Raw genomic sequence first — 27,345 nt, 5'->3', positions numbered from 1 at the left:
TTACTACTTCATTTAGGTTTGGGTTAAGACTTCTTTGAGGTTCTATGCTAGAATAAGATTCATTTTCAAGATGAATTCTATGCATGCAAAGACTAGGTGAAATTCCTTTAATATCATCCAAAGAATAACCAATAGCCTTCCTAAATTTCCTTAACTCAGCTACTAGCAAATCAAGCTCTTCACTTCTCAAGTTAGCATTCACTATTACAGGATAAGTACAGTTTTTACCTAGAAAAATGTACCTTAGCCCAGATGGGAGAGGTTTAAGTTCTACCTTTGGTGCTTTCAGCTCAGACCAATCATTTGTAGAAGATTCGGCATTGCACTCGGTCGAGTGGTGTTGCTGCTCGGTCGAGTGGTGTTGCTGCTCGGTCGAGTATGTGCTCGAGTTGATGGTCGAGTGGGAGGTCGAGCTCTTTGTTTCTGCTACCTGCACTGAACAGACTTCCTCTCTTAATGTTGGCAGCCTCTCAAAAACCTCTGGGTGGTCCGATTCTCTATTGGAGTCCAGTATTTCTTCATAGGCCTTGGTTTCTTTATGGATGAATCCTTCCTCTCCACTTTTGGTCAAAACAGTTCTAAGGTGATCTTGCTCTGCTAGCTCTTCCATCGATTCTCCTGCTAACTCGTCCAACTCTTCAACCCAAAAGACTTGTCCTCCAATTGTTGGTTTCTTCATAGCCTCTACAATGTCAAATGTCATTTTGAGGTCCTCTCCCAAGTTGAGATCAATCTTCCCTTGTCTCACATCAATTATCGCTCCTGCTGTAGGTAGGAAAGGTCTCCCCAAGATCAAAGGATCTTTTGGTTCTTCATCCATTTCCAAGACTACAAAGTCTGTTGGGACTTCCACTGCTCCAACCCTAACTGGTAGATCCTCCAAAACACCATGTGGTAGTCTTATTGATCTATCAGCTAAGATCAGGGATATGTTGCATGGCTTATACCTTGTAAACCCTAGGCGCTTAGCAACTGATAGGGGCATTAGGCTTACTGAGGCTCCCAAATCACAAAGGCATCTGTTGAAGGTTAAAGGGCTTATAGAGCAAGGTAGAGTGAAGGAACCAGGCTCTCTTAGCTTTTGAGGGTTCACTTGCTTTTGGATTATGGCACTACACTCATGGCTAAGAATCACCATCCCTTGAACTTCTTTGATCCTTTCCATCACAGCATCTTTCAAGAATTTTTGGTAAGGAGGGATCATCACAAAGGCATCTATTAGAGGCATCCTAAGCTCAATCTCTCTAACTTGTTTGTCAAACAATGCTTTGTATTTTTCAACCATCTGCTTCTTAAATCTTCCTGGGAAAGGTAGTGAAGGCTTGTAAGGAGGAGGAATGAATCGGACTTCTTTTTCTTTGGTGGTAGCTGGCTTATCTTTCTCCTGAGAAACTGCTCGATCACCTGCTCGATCAGCCACTCGATCGTGTGCCTGGTCGAGTGGCTCATCGACTTCAGTCGCTTCCTTATTCTGAGTCTCTTCTTGTTGAAAATCCCCCCCCCCCAACTTGGCCTACACTGTCCTCAGTGTCTGGTAAAGCTCCTTGTCTTGGTGGTAAAACTTTCCCACTACGGAGATTGATGGCATTAGCAGACTCTATAGAGTGCATAATAGCTTTGCCCTTGTTTTGGTCTTGCTTTGGGGAAGAATTCATTCTGGTTTCCATAGTCTCAATCCTGGAAGTCAGTGTGTCAAACTTGGCATGTAGTTCATTGTATATGGTTTCCATCCTTTGTTTTATCTCAACAAATTTGTTTGCTGCCTCAAGCTGCCCATTGGCTTGCCCAATCAACATTTGTTGCATCATAGCTCTCAAGTCTTGTTCCTGGCCTTGGTTAGTCTGAAACCCTGGTGGGGGACACAATTGAGGCTGGAACACTTGATGTTGCTGCTTGGGTGCATAGTTGTTTTGTTGCTGAGGCTGTTGAGGTGGGTAGACTTGATCTTGAGGATTGGCCACATTATTACTTCTATAGGAGAGGTTGTTGTTCTTAAATCCTCCTCCTTGATTGTAACCTTTGAATCCTCCTTGGTTCTGCATGTAGCACAACTCAGCAAACTCCCTATCTCCATCTTGAACTGGAACCTCTTCTTCACCAATGAAATGAATGGTCTTTTGTTGGCTGAGGAGAATCTTGTCAAGCTTCTCATTGACCATCTTCAAATCCTTCTTGTACTTCTCCTCTTGATCATTGGAGGTGAACCTTACTGTTCTGTCATAGTCTTCATTATAATTCCCATCTGATTGAGCAAGATTCTATACCAATTCCCATCCTTCTTCCACATTCTTGTTGAGGAAATTTCCATTGGAGGCTGTATCAAGAAGCATTCTTATCTTAGGTAGGACTCCTCTATACAAAGTACTGAGCAAGGACTCATTGCTGAAATCATGGTGAGGACATTGAGTTTGGAAACCTTTGAATCTCTCCCATGCCTCACAAAAGGTTTTATTATTCCTTTGAACAAAACCAGAAATCTCATTCCTCAACCTAGCAGTTCTTGCATTGGAGAAGAACTTGGCTAGAAAAGCTTTCTTGCAAGCATCCCATGTGGTTATTGCTCCAGTAGGAAGAGTCTTCTCCCAGAGATGAGCTTTGTCTCCAAGGGAAAATGGGAATAGCCTTAACTTGAAGCCATCTTCACTCACACCATTGATTTTAGTGAGTCCACAAATCCTGCCAAACTCATCAAGGTGGTCTAGGGGATCCTCCATTGGCAACCCATGGAATTTGTTGGCTTGAATCATAGAGATCAGTCCACTTTTGATCTCATAATTATTATTAGCAACTGCAGGAGGCATAATATCATCTCTTTGGTTATGTGTGTGTGGTGCATCTCCAGCACCAATGTTCCTTGCCCTTGGAGCTTGTTGATCTTGTTGCTCCATTAGCATTTGTTGTTCTTGTTCCTAATTGATTGTTGTTCTCTGCTGTCTCAGGTCCCTTGGTGGTCGGTTGATGTGATCAAGGAGTCTCTAAAGATTGTGATGACCCTTGGATCTTGTTTGCATCAACAGACTCAAGTACAGACTCGGACAGGCACTCGGTCGAGCGCAGGCTCGAGTGGATGGTCGAGTCGACTGGGAAGTGAGGTCTATTTGTATCCGGCTTCTGACTCGATCAGGTACTCGAGCACTCACTCGGTCGAGTGGTGGTCGAGTTGAAGGTCGAGTTGGTACCTGAAACTCAATCACAAACAAGCAGCAGAAGAATCGAGATCAGTGGCGAACAAGGGGATAAAGGAACTTAATCTTAGACTAATAGAAAACCTAAATGTCACAAAACACACTCAAATGGGCAACAACGCCAAATTGAAACTTGGCATTTTATGGTGGGTGATGATGAATGAGATGATATGATGTGATGATGAACAGGTGGAATGCAAGGAGTTTCAATTTCCCTTATGCTGTTGTAGTATAAGAGATGTCAATCCTAAATGAGTATTATGCAAGCAATTAGGTTATGAATATTTGTCTAAGTCAAGCCAAATATGTAGGATGTTTGTCACTAACAACCTAATGATGAATGTAAAATGCAGAATGTAAAAGCTTATAAAACTAGATGTCAAAAGTAAAGAGAACAGGATGATCTAAACAACAATGCAATGAAACAGAAATAGAAACTATAGTAATGCAAGTAATAAACTAATGCAAGGCAAGTAATGAACAGGAAACTAAATGAATGTAACAGAAAAGCAACTAAAATGAAATAGGAATTGAAACAGGACAAACACAAAGCATAAACAAGAATTCTGGGGATGAGCTCGAGCAAGCACTCGATCGAGTGTGCGATCGAGTACAGGGTCGAGTCAGACAAATGCGAGAAACAGAGCAATGCAAACAAAACAGAGCAAGACAAAAGTAAATCAAACAACGACCAAACAATAGGATTTAAACTAAGAAATCAATAGACAAGAAAGGTGTTGAGGAGGGATTCATGGGCTGGACTAATGATTAAGGTCATCTAACTTGGTCAACAAATCTCAATCAACTTGAGCTAATCTCTAGACAATGATCTCCTAGAACATGTTAATCCACTCTCATGGCAAAAACAATCAAGCTCATATATTTCTAGACTTGTTCTCACAAATCAAAGAACTTATACAAGCAAGCATTAAGCAACAGATCATTTATGTCAAAAATCTTAACCACAATCCAGCCTAACCCATCCTCAAGATCCTAAGCAACTACTCACAAATGCTAAACATGATGAACAAAGTCATAAACCCAGAAAATAACAAAACTTGCATCATTAGAAAGATAAAGCAGAGATCTACAATATTGAAGAAGGAATCAAACTCGAATTCTTTATACTTTGAGAGTTATTGAACAAACAAGTATGAAAAAATCTCTTGTTTTCTCCTTTAAAAGTAGAACAAAATCTAAGAAATGTAAAAAACAAAAAGCATAAATTCCCAAAAGGGTCAAAACTAAGTTTTTAGATTTTTTTCCAAGGTGGCTCTCTTGGTGGCTGAAGGGTACAAGGCCCTTTTATAGAAAAAGTAGTGGAAGCCCTAAAAATGCTAAAAGATAAAATAGCTAGGCGGCTCGGTCAACTCGACCTGGTGCTCGGTCGAGTGACCGATCGAGTTGGCTCTTCTTGTGCTCCTTCCAATCGGTCGAGTCCTTCTCCGCACACGGTCGAGTGTCTGGTCGAGTGGGCGGTCGAGTGGAACTCCGGACCTTGATTCTTCACCTCTAACTCCCTTGCTTTCTTCTCTTGATAGCTTCACTCCTCTTCAGCATTGCTTCCATGCTCCTTAGGCTCCAAAATCACCTGTTTATGCAAGAAAATATGCAAATGCAATGCAACTATACTCTAATGCATGAACAGTCCTAAAAGCTATGCAAATATGGTGAAAAAGGATAGCAAAAGATGCAAAAGATGTGAATATATTAAGGGAAAACAGGGTAAAATATATGAACATCAATGAGGCAGATGTGAGGAAGACGACTTTCAAAACGAGGTATAGGCATTATGAGGTTGTGCTGATGTCGTTCGGTTTGACAAACGTGCCAGTACCGTTTATGAGATTGATGAACAGCCTGTTTCATGAGTTTCTGGATGTGTCTGTCATCATTTTCATTGACGATATTCTTGTATACTCTAAGAGTCCTGAGGAGCATGCATTGCATCTGAGAACAGTTCTGGAGAAGATGCGAGAGCAGAAGTTGTATGCTAAGTTGAGAAAATGCAGTTTCTGGCAAAAGGAGATGGGATTTATGGGTAACATTGTCTCGGCGGAGGGAGTCTCTTTGGATCCAGAGAAGATTCAGGACATTACGGATTGGCTTAGAAAACATAATGCCAAAGAGATCATGAGTTTTTTTGGTTTGGCAGGTTACTACATGAGGTTTGTGACAAGGTTCACGAGTAAGGTATGCCCGATGACTAAGTTGACAGTGAAGGATGTTCCGTTTGTTTGGTCACGGGAGTGTGAGGATGGTTTCGTAAGCCTGAAGGAGATGCTGACTACGACAGCGATGTTGGCATTGCCAAAGCAGACTGAACCTATTGTGGTGTATACAGAAGCAACCAGAGTTGGATTGAGGTGTGTGTTGATGCATCATAGGAAGGTTAGTGCCTATGCTTTGTGGCAGTTGCAGAAGCATGAGGACAAATATCCTACCCATGACTTCGAGATGGATGTTGTGGTTTTCACTATGAAGATTTGGAGGTCATATCTTTATGGTGCGTAGGTACAGGTGTTTACAGATCATAATAGCCTGAGGTACATATTCACTTAGTCTAAACTGAATTTAAGGCAGAGGCAAGGGATGGAGCTGGTGGCAGAGTATGATATGGAGATCATAGCTTACTATCCTCAGATAGATGGGCAGTCGGAGAGGACGATCCAGAATTTGAAGGATTTGTTGAGGATGTGCTTGCTAGATTGGGGTGGCCATTGGGCGGATCACGTTAGCTTGGTAGAGTTTGCTTAGGAGGCGGCTAATAAGAGCAGATCTTCTGAGTAGACTACAGTTTACTCAGGAGAATGATGTGGGGCTGGTGAATGCCTCTAGAGATGTTGATTCGTCGGAGTATCAAGTCTCTGCCAATGGTACCATTCTTATGCACGGTCGGATCTGTGAGAACAAAGATGAGGAGTTGAGGCAGGAGAGTATGAGGAAGGCTCATACGATCATATTCGTCATTCATCCAGGAGTGACTAAGATGTATCGTGGCCTAAAACGGTACTATCATTGGATCGATATGAAGAAGGATGTAGCTAGTAGGGTCACGAAGTGAGATGTCTGCCAGCTAGTGAAGGCTAAGCATCAGGTTCCGGGCAGCTTGTTGCAGAGTTTGCCCAATCCTAAGTGGAAGTGGGATGTGATCATGATGGACTTCGTGGTAGGATTGCCAGTGTCTCGGAATTTTGATGCGATTTGGGTCATTGTGGACCGGTTGACTAAGTCGGCATATTTTCTGGCCATTAAGAAGACCAATGGAGCAGCAATTTTGGCTAAGAATTCTATGAATTAGATAATCAGATTGAACGGAGTTCCAACAAGCATCGTGTCCGATAAATATTTCAAGTTCCATTTAGTGTTTTGGAGGGCATTTCAGGTAGAGATGGGCACTATGATTCATATGAGTAAAGCCTACCATCCTCCGACAGATGGGCAGTCGGAGAGGAAGATCCAGACCTTGTAGGATTTGTTGAGGATGTGCAAGCCGGATTGGGGTGGCCATTGGGCAGATCACCTTAGCTTCGTAGAGTTTGCTTAGGAGGCGGCTGATCGAGCAGATTTTCTTAGTAGAGTGCGGTTGGCTCAGGAGAAGGATGTGGGGCTGGTGAATGCCTCTAGAGATGTTGATTCAGAGTAACATGTATCTGCCAATGGTACCATTCTTTTGCACAGTCGGATCTGTGTGAACAAAGATGAGGAGTTGAGGCAAAAGATTCTGAGGGGGGCTCATACGAGCATGTTCTCCATTCATCCAGGAGCGACTAAGATGTATCGTGGCATCAAACGAGACCATCATCGGGTCGGGATGAAAAAGGATGTAGCTACTTGAGTCGCAAAGTGAGATGTCTGTCAGGTAGTGAAGGCTGAGCATTAGGTTCTGCGCAGCTTGTTGCAGAATTTGTCCATTCCAGAGTGAAAGTGGGACATGATCACGATGGAATTCGTGGTAGGATTGCCATTATCTCGGACCTTTGATGCGATTTGGATCATTGTGGACCGTTTGACTAAGTCAGCATATTTTTTTGCCATTAAGAAGATCGATGGAGTAGCAGTTTTCGCTAAGAAGTGTGTGAAGGAGATAGTCAGATTGCACAGAGTTCCAGTGAGCATCATGTCTAATAGAGATTCCAAGTTCACTTTGGTGTTTTGGAGGGCATTTCAGGCAGAGATGGGCACTTAGATGCATATGATTAAAGCCTACCATCCTCAGACGTATTGGTAGTTAGAGAAGACGATCCAGATCTTGAAGGATTTGTTGAGGATGTGCATGCTAGATTGGTGTGGCCATTGGGCGGATCAGCTGAGCTTCGTAGAGTTTGCTTAGGAAGCGGCTGATCAAGCAGATATTTTTACTTGAGTTTGGTTGGCTCAGGAGAAGGATGTGGGGCTGGTGAATGCCTCTAGAAATGTTGATTTGGAGTCTCAGGTCTCTGCCAATGGTACCATTCTTGTGCACAGTCGGATCTGTGTGAACAAGGATGAGGAGTTGAGGCAGGAGATTATGAGGAAGGCTCATACGAGCATGTTCTGCATTCAACCAAGAGCACCTAAGATGTATCTTGGCCTCAAACGGTACTATCATTGGGTCGGGATGAAGAAGGATATAGCTAGGTGGGTCGTGAAGTGAGATGTCTGCCATGTAGTGAAGGCTCAACATCAGGTTACGGGTAGCTTGTTGTAGAGTTTGCCTATTATTGAGTGGAAGTGGGACATGATCATGATGGAATTCGTGGTAGTAATGCAGTGTCTCAGACTTTAGATGCGATTTGGGTCGTTGTGGACCGGTTGACTAAGTTGGCATATTTTCTTACCATTAAGAAGACCGATGGAGCAGCAGTTTCGGCTAAGAAGTATGTGAAGTAGATAGTCAGATTGCACGGGGTGCCGGCGAGCATCGTGTTTGATAGAGATTCCAAGTTCACTTCGGTGTTTTGGAAGGCATTTCACGCAGAGATGGGCACTAAGGTGCATATCAGTAAAGCCTATCATCCTCAGACTAATGGGTCGTCGGAGAGGACAATCCAGACTTTGGAGGATTTGTTGAGAATGTGCGTGCTAGATTGGGGTTGCCATTGGGCGTATCATCTTAGCTTGGTAGTATCGGGATAACTCCTTATGAGACGTCGTCCAGGAGGTGATGTCGTACCCTGTTATGTTGGATTTAGGTGGGGAGAAGAGCATATATGGTGAGATTTTTGTTCAAGAGACCTCGGAGAAGATTCGGGTTCTGAAGCTGAACATGAAGGAAGCTCAGGATCAGCAGAGGAATTATGCCGATAAGAGGAGGTGGAATCTTGAGTTTCAGGTGGATGACAGAGTGTACCTCAAGATGACCATGATGCAGGTCATTCTTAGAGACTAAGTTGAGTCTGAGGTACATGGATCCGTTTCGAGTGGTTGAGCGGATGGGACCATATCATATAGGCTGGAGTTCAAGGTCTTCCTTGTGTCGATGTTGTGGAAGTGTCTTCGCGAGGATGATCAGTTATTGTCTAAGATTTCTAAGGATCTCCAGCCCAACATGACCTTGGAGGCAAGACGAGTGATGGTTATCGAGAAGAGAGCCAAGGAACTTCGGAAGAAGAAGGTTCGTCTGATGAGTGTCCTATGAGACTGTGATGGTGTTGAGGAGCAGACGTAAGTATGAAGGCAAGGTTCAAGAAGTTGTTTAAGAACCAGGTCGAGGCTTGAACTTGCCTAGTCTTAGTCTCAGTTGTTGTGGTAGGTGTTGGTGCAGTGTAGTCTGTGGCTGGAGGGGAATGGAGTATTCCAGTCCATCTCTCTTGATAGGTGGTTGGTTGTAAGACTAAGTACCAAGATGAGGTAGTGTTCGGGATACGTGATTCCGTGAAGCTTGTGCTAAAAGTGGGAAGTTTCCTGAAGTGGAAGTTTCTAAAAGTAGAAAGTTTCCAAAAGTGGAAAGATTCCAAAAGTGGAAAATTCTAAAAATGGAAAGTTTTATGTGAGTTAGAATTTGTCAATTTATACTGGTTGTGAGCCTTAGTGGGGATTGTGTGAGCCTTGGCAGACTGATGAGTCATTGTGTGGCCTGTGTGTGGCGGTCTTTCAAGACGTTGTTTGAGGCGGGGCGTTTAGCCAATTTTGTGGTCTTTGTGACGATCCCTCGGGATGTGTGGTCTTTTTGACAGTCCTTCGGGATGTATGGTCTTCATGACGGTCCTTCGGAATGTATTGTATTCGTGATGGTCCTTCAGGACGTGTAGTCATTGTGACGGTCATTCAGGATGTGTGGTCTTTGTAATGGTCGTTTGGGATGTGTGGTCTTCGTGACGGTCCTTTGGGATGTTGGCTTTGGTGGCGGCCCTTGTTACGACAATTTTTTGGTCCTGGTGGCGACATGGTTAGACATTTGTTTGGCCTTTTTGGTGGTCTTGTGTAGGAAATTTGTTGACCTTAGAGGTGGCCCTTGTGGTACTTTAAAAAATCTTGTCTGGTCATGAGTTGTTCCAGTGAGGGAATATGTGGTTGGTAGTGTTACACTTTGGTTTCAGGGATTTGTGGAGAGATTTAAAAGAATTGATTTGGCCACCTATATCATCAAAGTGCACTTATCTTTTCAGTCAAAGGTCATGAGAGAACTCCAGAGTTAAACATGCTTAAGCTGGAGCAGTCTCAAGATGGGTGACATTTCGGGAAGTGACTATCGGAACTGTACGAATGAGGACAAAATACAGGGAAAGATCATGTGGTGATTTGTAGGGACGGTAACAAGTCTTTAAAGCCTCCCGGACGTAGCAAACCCGACGTCGGATATGGGTGGGCTCACGGGCATAGTGAGAGGACGTGAGGCCCATTAAGGAAGGTGGGCCCATGGACTGGGATTGGACATGGGGCCCACTGAGAGGTTGCGGTCAGGGCGTTACAAGTGGTATTTGAGCCGAATCCAGACACGTGTGGAGTCAAGTGGGCTCACACTATCGGGGGTGACGGTCTTGGGGCGCAACGAGGACGTTGCGATTGTTAGTGGGGGTGAATTGTGACACCTTGGTTTCAGAGACTTGCGGAGAGGTTTAAAAGAATTGATTTGGCCACCTATATCACCAAAGTGCACTTATCTTTTTGGTCAAAGGTCCTGAGAGAACTCCAGAGTTAAGCGTGCTTAAGTTGGAGTAGTCTCAGGATGGGTGACTTTCCGGGAAGTGACTGTCGGAACTGTGCGAGTATGGCTGTTATATTATAAGACTTTGCGGCTTGAGAGTATGGCTGTTAGATTTTGGATGACGATCCGGGGGCGCGATGTAGGGTGGCAACCCAAGAGACGAATATTGGACTTTCCTTATATATTATGGCATGCGGGCTGAGGTCCTAGGAGGAGCCAATATTATGGCAAGCAGGCTAAGGCCTGATGAGGAGCCAATAAAAACTCAAGGTTAAGACCTATGAGTAAGGAAAGTACAAAAGTCGAAAGCAAATAATCCCTGAAAGGTGAGTCTATTAGAGGAGGAGGTGTGGGCCGTGGAGACGGTTGCACGGGAGTCTTTGCCTGATTCTTGTTCGAGATTCAAGGACAAATCTATATTGCTGGGAGAGAATTGTAGCGTCTGTGAACCAAAATTCAGGTTTGGGATGTGCATCAATGACGCAGTTTGTGCATCGGTCAATGCAAAGTCTGTTTTTACGGGACGGCTCAAGTGAAACGCACGGGTTGATGCGTTTAGGGTTTTGGGAACCTTAAGTATCGGGTATTTAAGTCAAAACTCAACGTCCTTGTTGGATTTCAGTCACTTTTCGTCTCTATAGCTTTAATAGTTCTAGAGAGTATTTTCTGTGAATTTTGGTGAAGTTCCTTGCCTGTTTTTGAGAGATCTGTCTGTAGGAGTGGAGATATAAGACTGAGAATGTGAGAGGAGCATGCTAAAAGGCTATTTTCGTGGTTTTATAATCAGTTTTCTTTATTCTCAAAGGTGAGTGTGTGACCATGGCTAATATAAGCGATTAGATATTTGATTGTGTGTTTTTGAGTGTTGTTTGCTTATGTGTTCGTTTGTGAGTGTTTGTTGTGATCTTTTGTGGCGTTTGGAGTCGGTTTCGGCATCATGGAGTCAAGGGAAGACGGGGGAGATCGTGAGCGGCGATGCATCGCGCGATTGTATCGATCCATGCAAGGAGTTGCATCGGTTGACGCAGTTAGGAATTTGACGACGATGCGAGGATTTGCATCGGTCGATGAAAGGAGTTCATCGGTCAATGTATTTAGGGATTTGGATGAATTGCATCGGTCGACACAAGGATGTTGCATCGATCGACGCAAGAATGTTGCATCGGTCGACACAAGGATGTTGCATCGATCGACGCAAGAATGTTGCATCAATCGACGCAAGGTGTGTGTCGGTTGACGTAAGGATGTTGCAATGGTCGACGCACGGATGTTGGATCGGTCGACACAAGTGCACTGAGTCGACGCGCCTGTTGAGAGTTGTTTGGTTTGCTTGTTTTCCTTTGTGTATTGTTTGTGCTTGTGTTTTCGCTTGTGTGTATTGCCCAGTAGATGGGAGTATCGCCTCACAGAATATTTATGATAATACTCACGCATGTCATTTGTGTTGTGTTGCAGGTAAAGCCAAAGTGTGATTGGTGAATCAAGGTGATATAGAGGAGGATGTTCTAGAGGCTCGGTTGTTTTGTTCGATGCTGCTGATAGGTTGCTAGAATGGAATGTGGTGGTCTAGAACGGTTGTTTAGATTGTTGGTTCATTGTTCTATTACTACATTGTTTATGTTATTTGATTTATTCATTATTAGTTATTTAATTCATTAGTTTAATGTTTGGTTATTTCCATCGATGGTTTGAATGTGGTTAGGGTGTTACTGAGTACGGGATCACTAGAGAATTATTATATTAAATAGGAAAAAAAAGGTTGGGTCGTTTCAACACTGTATATAGAAGTGATGGTCTATAAATGGTGGTTGAAGTTGCTAGCTAGTATCGGCAAGGAGTGATTGTTGATTAAGGGTCTTCTAAAGCCATAATCAAACTGTTGGCAATATGAATTCAGGGACAAAAATGCCAAGAGACTTTAAGGAGATAAGAGCAGAAATGATTTCCACATGAAGAGCATATACTAGGGTTCTAATAGAATGAGTGCACAAACCTAGCAATCTAGTCGGTTTAAATCTCGAGAGGAGTCTTCTACCTAGGAGAGTATAACCACAAACTATATTTATATATAAGCTAAGGCTTGGCAAAGAAGAAAAGGAATTTGACATGGTGTTAAGCAAGATGAGCTGAGGTTGAACATCTGTTAATGGGCCATTGTCAAATTTTAGGTCCAACAAAGGAAAACTACAGTTTTCAATTGGTGACCCTCTGAAGTTGAAAGTGTGGCGGCTTATCGGAGAGATTGACGAGATTTGCATTGAATGATACATCTCCAGAAGGAACATGTTTGGTCCTACCAAGCTCTGGCGATGATGTTTGGCTGAAGCGAAGGTCCAAAAAATATTGAAGACTGTGGCCTTGAAGAAACCCTCGTCATGCGCCATCGACTTCTCCCCTTGCCAAGGCGCAGCTAATGGTACAAAGAGAAGATCTCTTACCGTCAACAAAGCGAAGGTGAAGATTTCAGGTGAAACCAGACTTTCGATCGGAGGTCATGGGGGTTGGGTACTTATAGAGAGTGGTGAGGTTTTCCAGAAAACGACTCCAATCGTTGATTGAACAGCTAACCATATTTGGAGATTTCAAAAAAAATTGTAAAAGAGAGCAAAAGATTAAAAAACTGAAAAAAAAGATTAGAAAAAGGAAGCTAAACCAAGAAAAACTAAAAAAGAAAGGAGCAGATGGAAGGATCCCCGACCAACGCTGATGCTGGAAAATTTAGATAGTAAAACTGTCTCAATAATTGTGTAAGTGAGAAGCAGCTTTGCCAAAAAAAATCATCTAACATAATTGGAAACCTAATGAAAACATAACAAATATGAACGACATTACGACAATACAATGTTATGAGATGGAATCGACTAAAATTCATATGATTCATGTTGCAAATTTGAATCTTTAGACAATTTAGGTTGCAAATATATATGATAGAATAATTTGGGTATAAAAAGAGACATTCGGCAAATAATCTGGATCGCTTCTGAAACAAAAATACTCACGTCACGTGTTCACATTTCGTCAATAATTAGAATAGCCCATAATGAACTCAGTGAGGCCCATGAACTTAGAAATCAGCCGGCCCAATATTGTGTTTGTCCAAATCATATCACTGAATGATTTGACTAAATTACTTATTTCCTTGTTAAAACTTAAATGTACCATCTTTCTTACTTTTACCATCTCCATATTGTTCATATTCAAACAAGATGCAGGAGAATATACCATTTAAAAAAAAAAAAAGTGAATATCATTCACAATGTCTGGGAACACTTTCTGAACATCAGAAAAAACATATGTTGTATTTGGAACAAAGATGGTCATTATTCAAAACTACAAACGATCGAAGACAATAATTATGAAATGCAAGAATTGTGGGTTACAAATTTACAAGACAAGAGACTGAGCTCAACATTTCAAATATTTTATATTTTCTATATTCCATTTTCCTCTCTCTTTGTACATTATCCACTAAGATCTTGAGAGAATTAATATATCAAATAGGTTAATTAACCCTAACAAAAAGACCTTTAATTTATATACACATATTTCAATATTAGGACAAAACTAGTCAGTAAGGCGAGCACTTAAGATGGTATCCTTTTGGTGCAGAAACTCTTGGAAAGACCATTAGTTTCTCTCCTCCTTTCTCCTCCCATCTTCACAAAACCAAAAAAAACATTAGAGACCTCAAAATCATTAATCACAAGAACAATATCAAAATATGATCTAAGCCTAATAAAGAACATACCTGTATTTTGTAACAAAGTAGTGAAGAAAGCTTGAGACTTCAGAGATTCCAAGTTCTTTGCCAGGGCAAAGTCTTGCTCCACCTCCAAAGAGTAAAAAATAGCTCTTTGATTCTAAACTCTTTTCCTGCATAAAGAAACCCTCTTTGTGAGCCACAAAGGTTTCAAACAACAAAACACAATGGCACATAAAAAAGAGAAAAAAAAAATACAAAACACTAACCATCCATCTCCATGGGTTAAAGATCATTGGATCTTCATACAGAGATGTATCATAGTTAATCTCTCTAGTGTATACATAAATTCTCCAACCTTTTGGGATTAAATAACCTGTAATTATATAAAAACACAACAACTATTAATATAGATTAAAATGATTGGTCTCATTATGATTGCAAAGTTAAAACTAAAAAGGGTTAATGATCTTCTCCTCTGTCAAAATAATTGAAATAAAACCATAGAGGGTCACGGGGAGATGATTGCTTCGCTGGATTGGTTGGTATATTTTTGTAAATAATTGATGTAATGTAAGGTCCACATGCCAAATTTATTTTTCTCTTTTGAAGTATATTAAAAAAAACTAGTAATAATAATAAAAATTCCTTACAAATATAACAATCAAAATGAAAATAATTTCTTACCGTTGAGTTCCAAGTCATGAGTAGTTTTCCTCAGGACACCGTTAACAATCGTTGCCAATCTTGATGTCTCAAAGATGACCTATTAAACAAAAATGGTCCAAACACAATGTCAAAATCAAGAAACAAATGAATATAAATAATTTAATTTGTGTACGAAAATACTCACAGCTCGTGTGAATTTCATCGATTTAATATCGTCGAGAATGAGCGGTTCGTCAGGTCGTTTTCTCTCTCTTATAGCCAAATGTTCTCTCTGCAAAATCCATAACCAAAAAAAAAAAAGTCAATAACCGGACCAGATCAATGAAACCGGTTCAGAGATTATTGCTTAAGAACATACCCTGAGTTCATCAAGAGCTTTTGGGTGATCATGGAGATACTTAAGAGCCATCATGGAGGTTGTAGAGACAGTCTCATAACCCGAATACAAGATCGTTACCACTTGATCTCTTATCTCCTTATCAGTTAACAAGTATCGGTTATCTTCCTTCTTCATCAAGTAACCCAACATATCTGTGAAAGTCTCTCCAGACTCTCTTCGTTTTTGCATAACCTCTGTCAATAACCTATCTATGTTGTTTCTTGCCTGAAAAGCAACCAGAAAAATGTCAGATTATTTCCACTTTTTGGGCATTTTTGTTTTCTTGATGTCGGTAGTATTCGAGTACTTTACTTGGATTCCGCAACGGTAATTCGTTCCCGGGAGATCGATCGGTACCGATAGTGTTCCTACAACAAGCTTGAAAAACTCTGTTCGATATTCTTCAACCTCCGGTTTTTTCAAAGTCTCAGCTATTTGTAACAACGATGATAAAAATGCCATCTGCACAATACAAAAACTTGAGTCAGACATAAAAAATTATCTTTAAGAATGATACATACGTAATTAACCTTACACAAAAATGTAATATAAAAAATTAGTAAATAGAGGCATATGAAAATACTCAAATATACACATATACTATATTATTTTTTAATATGTGAGGAAAAATGTTAAGACCAACATTATTTGTTAAAGGGATGACTAACAAAAGAATGATAGTAATTAAAATTCTTTTATCAAAAGTAATAAAATGCTCTGACATATTAAAAACATTAAATCCCCAATAAAAGGATATAATAGACACGAGATTCAGATTCAATGTCTAAAATAAAATAAAAACAAAGAAAGAGAGAGAGAGAGAGAGAGAGAGAGAGAGAAGAAGCTTAAAAAACGTACATGTTTGGTCTTTTCTTGGATATCAACCGTCTCGAGGTCATCCCAACCACAAAGATAGTTTCTCATGAAATCATCAATCTTAGGCAAGAGATGGTCTTTCATCATAGCCGGGCTTATTAGAGAGAGCAACGACCCTCTCATGAGCCGGTGGCTCGGGCCATGAACCGCGGCTATGTTGCATGTCCCAAGGATATCGAGCATAGATTGTGGATAACCAGCGACTAGTCCTTTTGATTCATTCATTAGAATGTATCTGTTTAGCTCTGCGTCCATTGAGACTATTGTAGGGCAACCAAGAATGTGAGATTTGAAGAAACTACCATATCTGAAAGAAATGTTACGGGTCTCGGCTCAGAACTCTTCGATTTATTTTGTTTAAAAAAAATTAATGAAACTTTTTTATACCTTAGTCTTTGGTTTTTCATGAAATCTGGGCCTTGTTTGAGAAACTCAGTGGTTTCACCAAAAATTGGCCAGCCCATGGTACCAGGAGGAAGTCCTTTCTTGGAATATCGCATTTGGTTCCATCGGAGAAGAACAGAACAGATGCAAACAATGATCACAAGAAGACCCAAAATCATCATCATGATGCTCATTTTTTTTTTTTTCCCTATGTTTTTCTTTTTCTTTGGTGCTCTGTTTTCAAAACAGAGAAAGAGAAGGAGAGAGAGATGGTTAAGAGTCTTTGGTTTGGGACTAAATGGGTGTGTGCGACATTGTTTATATAGGAACCTAAAGGTGCAAACATGCTTATGAAAGAGAAAGAGAGCTGACAGGTTTTTAATTTTTAACCAGCTCGGTTAGTCTTTAATTTGGTCAAAGATTTCAATGACCGTATACATTACTGTTTTGAGAACAACATAAGCAAATTATGGAAACTGCTTTTATAATTTTTAGTCTAAGTAATAAAGTAAATAATTCATATTTGAATTTATTTTATGTTAACTGTGTTATAGAACTTAGAACACATGTAGACATCTCATGTTCTCTAATGAGTTCTTATTTGTATAACTTTATGAATAATTTTCAAATAATAATCATGTTATTAATTATGATAAATTTATTTACAAATACTTATTATTGTTTTTATTTTGAAATAGTCAACTTCAGTAATTGTTAAGTTAATTAAGCTTAGTGTCTTTCTTTTAAATATAAGAATCAGATTTCTTTTTAAAAATAAGAAATACTGAAATAAATTACAGTAATGAAAATTATATATATATATATATATACACATATATATGCACTAAAACCCAACAATAAATATACACTAGTATATTAAAATTTCAGGATATGATTATATACTATAAAATTTCTAATATTTAAACCTGATAATTTTTTCATAGCCACTTACTTAAGAACATTAAATATTAACATAGCAAAGAATCGTTTCAACTTTTTTTTTTCTTATTAAACCATAACTAGATGTGGTCAAACTGATTGGATGCCTATTTCTAATTTCATTATGATACGTAACAACTGTTAATTATGGTCCAAGAGAACATATGCCAAAACTGACGGCAATTGTATATTTCAAAAATATCTTTAATATGAATCAATGTTTGCACGCCCGGACCGGACCGGCCGGTCTGACCGATTAACCCGTGACTCGGAGACTTTATCGGTTCGGATATAGTGCTAATAACCGATAGTAATAAAATCGATAAAACCCAAAAAAAACCCGCTATTAACCCACGACCCGGTGAACCGGCTGGTTAGCGGTTTAAAAAATCTACTTGATTTTTGAAAAAAATATATAAGGATTCACAATTTTAATTATTTTAAAAACTTTTTATTCTTTTATAACTTAGACGGCAACACACATGATACTTTGTTAAACATTTTGAATTTTAAAGTTTTAATCATTTATTATTATTATTAAAATTCATACTTTGTTAAACATAATATTCTTTTTTCAATATTTTTAAAAATATTTATTTTATATAAATGCATTAGACATATTTTACTTAGTTGACTCGTGGTCGAACCCGATTAATCCTATGGCCTGGTAACATGGGAGCTAGTCCGGTTCACAATCCGGGTCGGATTTCAAAACATTGATATGAATTGATAAGAAAAAGGTACACTATTATGTGGAAATTTAAATTATTAAATACATAATACTGTACCTTTTTCTTATCAATTCATATCAATGTTTTGAAACCCGAAGAATGAGTTGGTGGTACAAGTATATATAACTAACATACATATTAGTTTGGTTTAAGGGCATTTTTCAAAATTACGAAGAATTTATGCTAAGTTTATTAGTTTTAAATTAAATAGGAAAAGTGACTTGTTTATTTGGAAATATTATCTGCTTGGTTTCTCTTATATATATTTTAATTGTATCTTAGTTTTGATGATAAGGGATTAAGGGGTTATTTCAAAGAAATTTATAGAGTGGCAAAATTGTTAAGAATGCATTCACTGAATACTTGAGATAAGGGGTTCAATGGCTTGAACATTCTGGAAATATTTTGCACCCACTTAAGTTTTGAGTCCAAAATCTCCAAAAATTAAAGGAGTAAAAGATATACCATTTGTTCATGTTTTTTAATTTTGAAATCGTAAGTTTGCTATTTTTGCGTCAGTTTTGTTATCTAATTATGTTTTCAAATACGTTATAAGATTCAAAAGAGGTCATTTACGAAACCGCAGCGGTTTTAGAACTTTTTAAATGAATTTATAAAAGGTAATAATTAAAAATTACGACAGTTTTGTTTATGATTAAGGAAAAGGGATGTAGACAGAGTATAACTTAAACCACCAACTCATTCTTCAAGATCTCAAACATGAATGCTTGTTTGGTAGTGGGTGAGGGAAGATTCTTCTTTTCAGGTCAAATTAAAGTTTATAACTTTATGGTTGCATCTTTATGGGTTTTGTTATAAATAAACACATTAATGATTTCGATATAATTGGGATGATAAAAAGATATGGGTATTATGTACCTTCGGTTTGTATACCACGGTAACTTTAAATGATAACCAATTAATATATGGTATCAATTATATATACAATTAAAACTATATATATATTACAATGGTTTTGCATGGTATCAATTATATATATATATATACAATCAAAACTATATACTATATTACAATGTTTTTGCACGGATATGTAGTACTAATTCATATTATAAAATTAATCAACGAAGATGATCATTCTTTTTATAAACAAATATTTGTGGTAAAATTTTCTATCCGTACTCATTTATTTAAATATTAGCCAAAATAATATTCTCTTAGATGCTAATCAATTTTTTTAATGAATTTTACTCAAAGAGAATGACAAATCATGTTAAAGTATATTAGGGAGTCTTGGTTATATCAAAGTAATTTTATTTTTTCCTAACCTGATTTCTTGGTAAAACTCAAATTTAAAAATAGATATTTGTTATTTAACTTGACATTTGAATTATAGTCATATTTTATAAGTTATATATATATCTTATGAACCGACTCCAATATCTGTATTTGCATAAGAACTTTAGAATCAAACTGTAATATTTTGTATATTCAAATAAATATACTCTCAAATTCTGTATTAAAAACTTTATCTCTACACTTTAAAGATTTTGGTATCCAATAATCGATTAGATTAAAAGCCTAAAGGGTATGTTTACGATACTACAGTGTAGTAGGGTTATTATTAAGTAAAATGATGGTAGCACAAAAGTAATGTTTTATTAAAATAAAATCAAAATAAAATTAATTAAATTATCCATTAGTAATAAAAAATATTTTTGATAAAATGAGAAGAAAAGGAAAGGAAGAAATGGAGGAAGAGAAGAGTACTTGTGAAAGAGATGAGGATGGGCACATGGGCACCACCACCCAAACAAAAAGTACATTTAAGCCAAAAGCATTATAAGAAAGAAAAAAAATACCTAAAATCATCTTTAAAACTTGTTTGTTCAATTTATTCCTTAAAAGAACTTACAAGAACTTCACGTGTATGTTCTTACAAAATATATTTATATTTATATCATATAGTAGAATTTTTACATTAACTCGCTAAGAGACACACACGCCACTGTCATTCCTGCATGTGAATAAAATAAGAAGTTTTGAGAAATTAAACCTATATATGGAAATGTGATGTGTGATATATAACCAATCACTTTTAATTAACTGGTTACACCTATATTATATTAATTAACACTAGCACAGTGAGTTATCGTCGTCGTGCACAATATCGATGAAGTATTATCGATATAAGAAGATATTAAAACAAAGATTGATTCAATCGAGATTATCTCAACTACTTATATAGATTTACGTCCAGTTAATATTTATAAATTTTCCGGCCATTTTTTAGTTCTGATTAGTCATTTTTTTTATTTTGAAAATGAGCTTTGTCACGTGAATATTGGTATATATATATATATATATATATATATATATATATATATATATATAGCAAGGAGGTAGCACATTGGTTTTACAACAATCCTGCCTCTGTTCTAACTGCAAGTTTGAATTTTGGTCCGCCTTGAATCATCAAAATGTGTACACATATTTGCATAAACATGCTGTGTATACGTCATCAAACCATGCATGACGTTTAAGAAATATTGGGAATCTTTTTTTCCTTTTACCAATAGGTGTCTGCTGGTATATATGAACTGATAGAGGGATGTCAAAAGTAGTAATAATAATAATAAATTAATAATTGAATCATTGTTTTCAAAAAAATAAAAATAATAATTGAATCATTGGTAGAGTTTAAACAAATAAATGCATGCGGTACATGCATTACCTTCCTTCCTATGCAGAACCTACTAGATATGCAAAACAAGGTAAATTGGAGGTCAAATGGTGTAAGCCTCCAATGGGTTTTGTCAAGTGTAATATTGGTTCCTCATGGAGCAAAAGCTCCAGATTGTCGAGTGGTTCTTGGATCGTGCGAGATCATCAAGGTCAGATACTATATCATGCTAGAGCTGCAATTACGGCCTCGAACTCACGGTTCCTTGCGGCGTTACGAACCTTTTTGTGGGCAATAGAAGCGGTCTTGATTTTGCAGATACCTAAAGTAGAGTTTGTAATGGATAGCTCTATGGTCATTGAGGCTATAAATAATCCCACAGGTTGGCCACGGTTTCATCTGGTCTTGAGCGAAATCTATGCGGCTTTGTCCAACGTGGAGATGCTATCTGGTTGCGACTATTGCTAACAAGGTAGCAATGGCGATTGCTTCAAGTGTCACAGGAGTCTTACCTTTCGCTTGGAGGGCCTTCTTGGCTTCATGATCAAGTGAGGGACGAGGCGTTATAATTGTTGTTTCTTTCTGTTTTTGTTTTTGTTTCTATTCTGTTGCAAACTCTTACATTCGGTTTCTATCTGAAGAAAAAAAAATCAAATAAATTAAAAAAAAAAACAATTTCAACCTAATTAAGTAATTATGTTGGAACAAAAATTGAAAACATTTTCATGTGAAGTGAAAATATTTGTGCCACTTTCGCATTTTCTATTTTTTTTCTCTTCAACTTGTGTATTTCCACATTTTTACTCTAACGTACTACCAATCAAAGTATCAACTTAAACTCAGTGTAATTCATGAGTTTAACTACTATAACTTTCATTTTAGATTTTTGGTTTACAATGAGGCGGAAAACATGGATTGTTATTAGGTGGAAACTTTGTTATAGTGGAATTGGTATAATATTTTTCTTTACGATAGCTGAAAAATGACGTTACTTCTAAAATCGTAATTTATTTAACCTGAATTGGGAAGATAAATGGATGAATTTGCTGGAGAGGAAAAACTATATACCAGAATCTTATTTGTCTAATGAATCGGCGGAGCCAGTGAAATTCCACAATAGAAACATTAAAACAGAAACAAAAAATTAAGTCAAATTACTTTTATTCAACTTTATGTTTACATAAGTTTTACTTCTTCATTTAAAAAACAAACAAAAAAAAAATCAAAAGAATTGACTTTTAAAATTTTTACATGTTCAGTCTGACAACAAATTTAACAAATGTGAATTTTTGTATATACTTGTTTACACCATATATATAGATTATTGAATCTTGTTATTTTCTCTTTAATATAGCTTCCAAAATGCTAAATAAAAGTCATAATGAATGGAAAGTTTTGTAGTTTGTTCTTTTGTTTTTGATTGAGATCAATACGTAATTTGGTATTAATCACATCAATTTGACGTTCATATTGATTTTGGATTTGGATTTTTCTAGTAGTTTGGCAGAGATCTCCTTTCTTTTTTTTTTTTCTTTTTTTTTGTCAACATTATAATTTTTCTTTTCTTTTCCTTTATGCTTGTTCCTTTTAATTTCTAGGTTAAGGTATATGGTGGAATTGGGGACACACTAATCTCTTGCAATAATTAAAAATTATTGATTGAGGTACATCGACATGTGTGCTATATGGATAGGAAAACATAAATCTGATTTAGTAGTAACCCCTAGGGGTAGTAACTAGTAACTCTAGGTGTTAATTTTTTGTCAAAAAAAGAGATCAATGTACATAGGAAACTTAGGAACAAACAAGAGTGTATATTTTATTGACAAAAATACATCTCATATTGAATTGTATGTAAAGCTTATGGCTCCAAATATTATTGAATTATGTTAAAATATTGGGCAAATGCGTTTAAATGAAAGTTCTATTCTATTTTCGCGTTTTACTATATATATATTCTCCATTATCTTTATGAATTTTCTTATTTTTTTAATACTTTATGACTACTATATCAATTAAGATAAATTAAACTTGATGTGATCAAGCCAAGTAGGTGTTATGAGCGGGTCCGTACACAGTTCGGGTGAACATCAATGTATGTTATGATAAACGATACGTCTAATCAGTTGCATTTGTATTATATATATATATATATATTTTGACAAACTGTTATTGTATATAAGTCCTTTACTTACTTTAGAAAATAGATATATCTATTATTGCCCTAGTTTTATCGAATTTAAAACTAATGACAAATCGAGAGCGACGGAGTTTGTCTTGGTGTGCAAATAAAGTTGCATTAGAATGCGACTTGAAGCTAAGCGTGTATCCAATTCCAGATCCTTAGAAAACGACATGACACACGTACATCATTTTGCACGTACGTCTAATTTTTACCATGTATTTTCATAATATAGAGCTTCCTACCTCTAGTTCTTTTTTTTTTTTTTTTTTAACTAAACCTCCAGTTAATAGTTCAACTAGTAAAATTCTTTAACGAAAACTTAAAGTGATTCGAATGGTTCTTCGACGAAACTATATTTATAATCTGCTTTGATTTTAGGCCTAAAAAATATGGAATTTGGTCTAAAACATTTTAGATTCATAACAATATAAATATATATAGAGGTTTCCTGTGGAATTTACAAAGAAAATAATCGATTTCAATTTGCATTATCTACATATACATACACGTACAACGGTACAAACTAGATGGTGGCTAGTGATTTTGAGAATGAGTGTTCATGTTTAAAGAACCGGAGTTTGCATGTTTTTTTATTTGTTTTAATAAATTATTTCTGTTATTAATTACTCGATCGTAGTGTCTCTTGTATAAACTAGAATAGCTCAAACTATTGGATATAGAAGAAAGATTTGTGTCGGTTGATTTGGTTGTTTCCGAAATGAAATTATTGCACTTGCCAACAATTGGAAAGAGAGTTCAAAACACGTACGTACCATTTCAAAGAGATGTGGCAACTTGAGCACCTTTCCGTCATTTTTTTCTTGGTTAGACTAGTCTATTGGATTTATTATGTCAATAATTTTATTCTAGTTAGATCGATTTTTTTCCATCGTTAGTACACAAAGAAACTATATAGAGTCTTAGTCGTCGCCACAATCATTAGCACGAAATAATTGTTTACGTAAACCATGTTGAGAACTAAAGAGTAATAACTGTTAGGATACAAACCAACTACCTACATTGAAATATATAAGTTAAATCCATCTTAGTATAAGATATTTTGGAAAGGAATTTAATAAAAAAATTCTTGAGGGTTGTTAGATTAGTTGGACCAAAAACAGATAATATCATATTATATTAATAAGTGAGTTGACTTGAGCTTAAAAAACCAAACAATTGGTATTAGATCCTAGGTCAAAAAGTAGACCTAAGACGGTCAATGTGAGCTTTGTATTCGTTATAAAAAAATCTCTAAAAAAAATTATAACATGATAAATGGTGCCTCAAGTTGAAGGGAAAAACCATAGGATCGTGATACAAGGGAAGATTGTTGGGATACAAAACAACGTTCTACATTGGAAGATTAGAAAATATATATCTAATATATAATTTAAGTCTAACTCTTAGTATGAGACTTTTTAAAAAAGAACCCAATAAAAAATCCGTGAAGACTGGACCACTTGGAACCAAAGCGGATAATATTATATTAATATAGAATTTAGTTTGGACTTAAAAAGCCCAACAATAACAAATAAAACCAACATACCCGGTTTAAATTTCTAAAAAATTTAGATATAAATTTCATTTGGTTTTTTTTGTAACCCATACAACAAAAATAAGAAATTGAAAACAAAAAAAAAACAAAAAATAATTTGAGGTATTATGGAAGAGATTGAGATAATGTGAAAATGAGAAAGTAAAAGAATGTCACTTTGAGAGAATGAGAGAATGTTTATTTATATGGAAATTACATTTAGAATTATAATAATTATAATTTATTGTGTTTGAATAAAATTGAGTAACGGAATATATGATTAATGTATAATTTATTTTATTTTCAGTTATAATTTTATTTGAATGTGTAAGCTAAATGTTTTGTGTTAATTGAGTCTTAAATATTGTTTAAAGCAATTAAACAATTAGAAAATAAATTATAAAAATAAAAATTTAGAAAGTAATAAATGAAAATTAACCAATAAAAGAGACTAAAACTTTACTTTTATATATATGATGTTTGTATTCTGTTTAATGGAATGAAGCATACTTTGTCAAAAGAAAAAAAGAAAAAAAAAGATAATTTCAAAGTTCAAAGAGTAAACTTGAAAGAGTGACAGGACCCATACTGGCCATACACTCATAAATGAAAATGAATGTCAATGTGATAAAAGCGATGTATTTCGTGTGAACTATAGAAACTTAATTGTATATATAAAATATCTTATATTTTTTAAAAGAAGTAATAAATAGTTAAAACGTACGTGTGCCTAGATGGAGACCAGAGGAGGAATGTCCACCCACACGCGCAAATAATATATTATTTTCTCTGCACATCACTGAAAAATTGAAGTTGGATAAATCAATGGAATATATAAATATGTTACTTATTTTCAAGAACTTGAAAATTATTTTTTTGAGACTTAATTAAAAGCTGCAATTGTATATCGTACATTGAAAAATCTCCAGTTGCACGAGGGCCTCTTTTTTGTCCCCTCTTGCTCTATCCTTTTCATTCTCTCTCTCATATTATTTCCCATTTTGATTATTGCATTTTTTAGTGATTAATAATTAGGGAATGCCTTTTAATAAAGAAACTTAGTACTGTATTTAATAAGATTTCATATATGAAAGAAAGGTATCATCAAATAATAGTATTATGTCTGTATTCATATTCCAATGCGTAGAAATATAATGCATCCAAAATCTGCTGTTGATTGGTTGTGTTCGTGTTCGTGTTCATGTTCATGCATGTGTGTGTGTGCGCGCGCATACAAATAATAGTTTTTTTTTGTGCTGTTTTAAATTTATAAATTACTACTGAGACGTTTATAACTTCTTGGATAATCGACTAGATAAATTATTTTTGGTTGTTACAGACAAGACTAAAAACTTCATGTGAAGTAATCAAAAATCAAAGCTTACAGTTAATTTAATAAGCATACCATTTCAACCAAGATACTATTAATATTAAAGTTTATAAGATTTACAAATGTATCAACTCAGATTATCCTCTTTCTGGAGGGACCAAACATTTGTAGCCATTTATTTGCTTTCAGGAAAACAAATTAACAGAAACATTCATGTCAAAAGTGACAAATCAAAAAAGCCTTTAATGGTTTCCTCTCGTAATGAGTGTCAGTGACGGATCAAAATATAACTAAAAATAATTGATAATTATTTGTTAAAAAGAAAATAGATAATATATTTGTTTCAAGAAAAACCACAAATTAGCTTCGACATTATCAAACTTATTGTAAAAAAGGTCCATGAATGTTTAAATGTTTATAGGTTTAGAGGGAATTCAAAAAAAAAAAATGAATAATTGTTCTCGTTTACTCTATACTTCGCAATACTTTACACACTAACTATTACAATTTGCACCTTTATGTTTTTAGAGTACTAGTTACTCATAAAAATTCACTAGGTATCAACCCGTACTATATACGGGATAAACAGATTTAAATAAAGTTTTATGAGTAAATTATTATCTAAGATTTAAGATTCGTTTGTATAAAATAAAATATGTAAGTAAAGTTATTTTTGTTTATTCAAATTTGCGTTTATTTTCTGTAAAATATGTTTCACCCGTAAAATATTTAAACTTAGAAAATAATTTTGAGGTGGTGTAGAAAGTTTTGATGTCTTTTTCTATTTCCAAAAATCAAATTCATATATTTTTTTTGTTTCACATTATTATCTATATCACTATACCACTAAATAGATAAAACAATATTTTTAAACTAATTAAAGCAATGAAAAAGACGATAAGAGTGATAAATAAATAAATAGTTTTTTCTATTATTTGTGAAATGTAATTTACTTTTAATACGTAAATAAGTTATGAAAATAATAATTTAATATATTTTTGGATTTAATATTTATTTAAATCTTTCATATTTAAAAACTAATAGAAAAAATATTGATTCATAATATTCTAGTGGCATGTTTATGTAAATAACAATGAAAAATAAGAATACTTATTAAAAAAGTTACATGAACGCTGTGAACGCGACACATCAATTTTTTTTTAGAGTTCGTCTCTTTTAATATATGGAGGATACTTTTAAAGTTATCCCTTAATCATACTCTAATTTAAACATACTTTTAATATAAATGTACTATACAAATTCTTTTAGCTATGTTTTTTGTACAAAAGCATGTTTCTTTACGTGTGTAACCTCCAAAACTTAAACAGAATAGTATATAAATTTCAACAAGAAAAAATTACTATTTTTTTTAATCAAACAATAGTGTTGTTTAGAAAAAAAAATTGTACGACAAATTAAAAATAAAATGGAAACAATAAATAGAAAAAAAAATAGGCCCAACATCTTTTAAAAATTAACAGTCTTGAGACTCGCAGTTTTGACTTTCAACTTGCAGGATAATAAAAATACAATAAAATATATTCATGGACCAAAACTGTCATACTAAATATTATTGGCTGCATGCTTTTCATTTCGAGGCTTATCAGTTGGAGTTGGAACAAAAAAACAACCCCGGCAATCTTATTTTGTCACCATATTTGCC

General features: G+C 35.9%; 2 protein-coding genes and 1 non-coding gene across 3 annotated transcripts; 2 read left to right on the top strand and 1 right to left on the bottom strand.

Annotated features, from left to right (window-relative positions):
- The first annotated feature begins 2,385 nt into the window (after nt 1-2,385).
- LOC147942366 (small nucleolar RNA R71) lies at nt 2,386-2,492 on the top strand. Its single transcript, XR_015560506.1, has one exon. It is a non-coding gene; the product is annotated as a small nucleolar RNA R71 (small nucleolar RNA).
- An 11,222-nt stretch (nt 2,493-13,714) lies between these two features.
- Nucleotides 13,715-16,640, bottom strand: LOC104790595 (cytochrome P450 85A2). The gene is made up of 9 exons (XM_010516370.2): nt 16,326-16,640; nt 15,921-16,245; nt 15,375-15,524; nt 15,042-15,287; nt 14,868-14,954; nt 14,702-14,780; nt 14,284-14,390; nt 14,063-14,187; nt 13,715-13,970 (listed from the first exon to the last, which is right to left on the bottom strand). The coding sequence occupies exons 1-9, from the start codon at nt 16,514-16,516 to the stop codon at nt 13,883-13,885; spliced, it is 1,398 nt and encodes a 465-aa protein (XP_010514672.2). The 5' UTR covers nt 16,517-16,640; the 3' UTR covers nt 13,715-13,882.
- A 4,035-nt stretch (nt 16,641-20,675) lies between these two features.
- On the top strand, nt 20,676-21,101 carry LOC147942365 (uncharacterized). Its single transcript, XM_087456028.1, has one exon. It carries the CDS (start codon nt 20,676-20,678, stop codon nt 21,099-21,101), a length of 426 nt encoding a protein of 141 aa, XP_087312154.1.
- The last annotated feature ends 6,244 nt before the right edge of the window (nt 21,102-27,345 follow it).

The sequence above is a fragment of the Camelina sativa genome, chromosome 6, assembly GCF_030686135.1.
Source record: "Camelina sativa cultivar CO46 ecotype springtype chromosome 6, ASM3068613v1".
NCBI classification, from domain to species: Eukaryota; Viridiplantae; Streptophyta; class Magnoliopsida; order Brassicales; family Brassicaceae; genus Camelina; species Camelina sativa.
The sequence above is the reverse complement of the archived record's forward strand: the minus strand, read 5'-3'. Positions and strand labels throughout refer to the sequence as shown.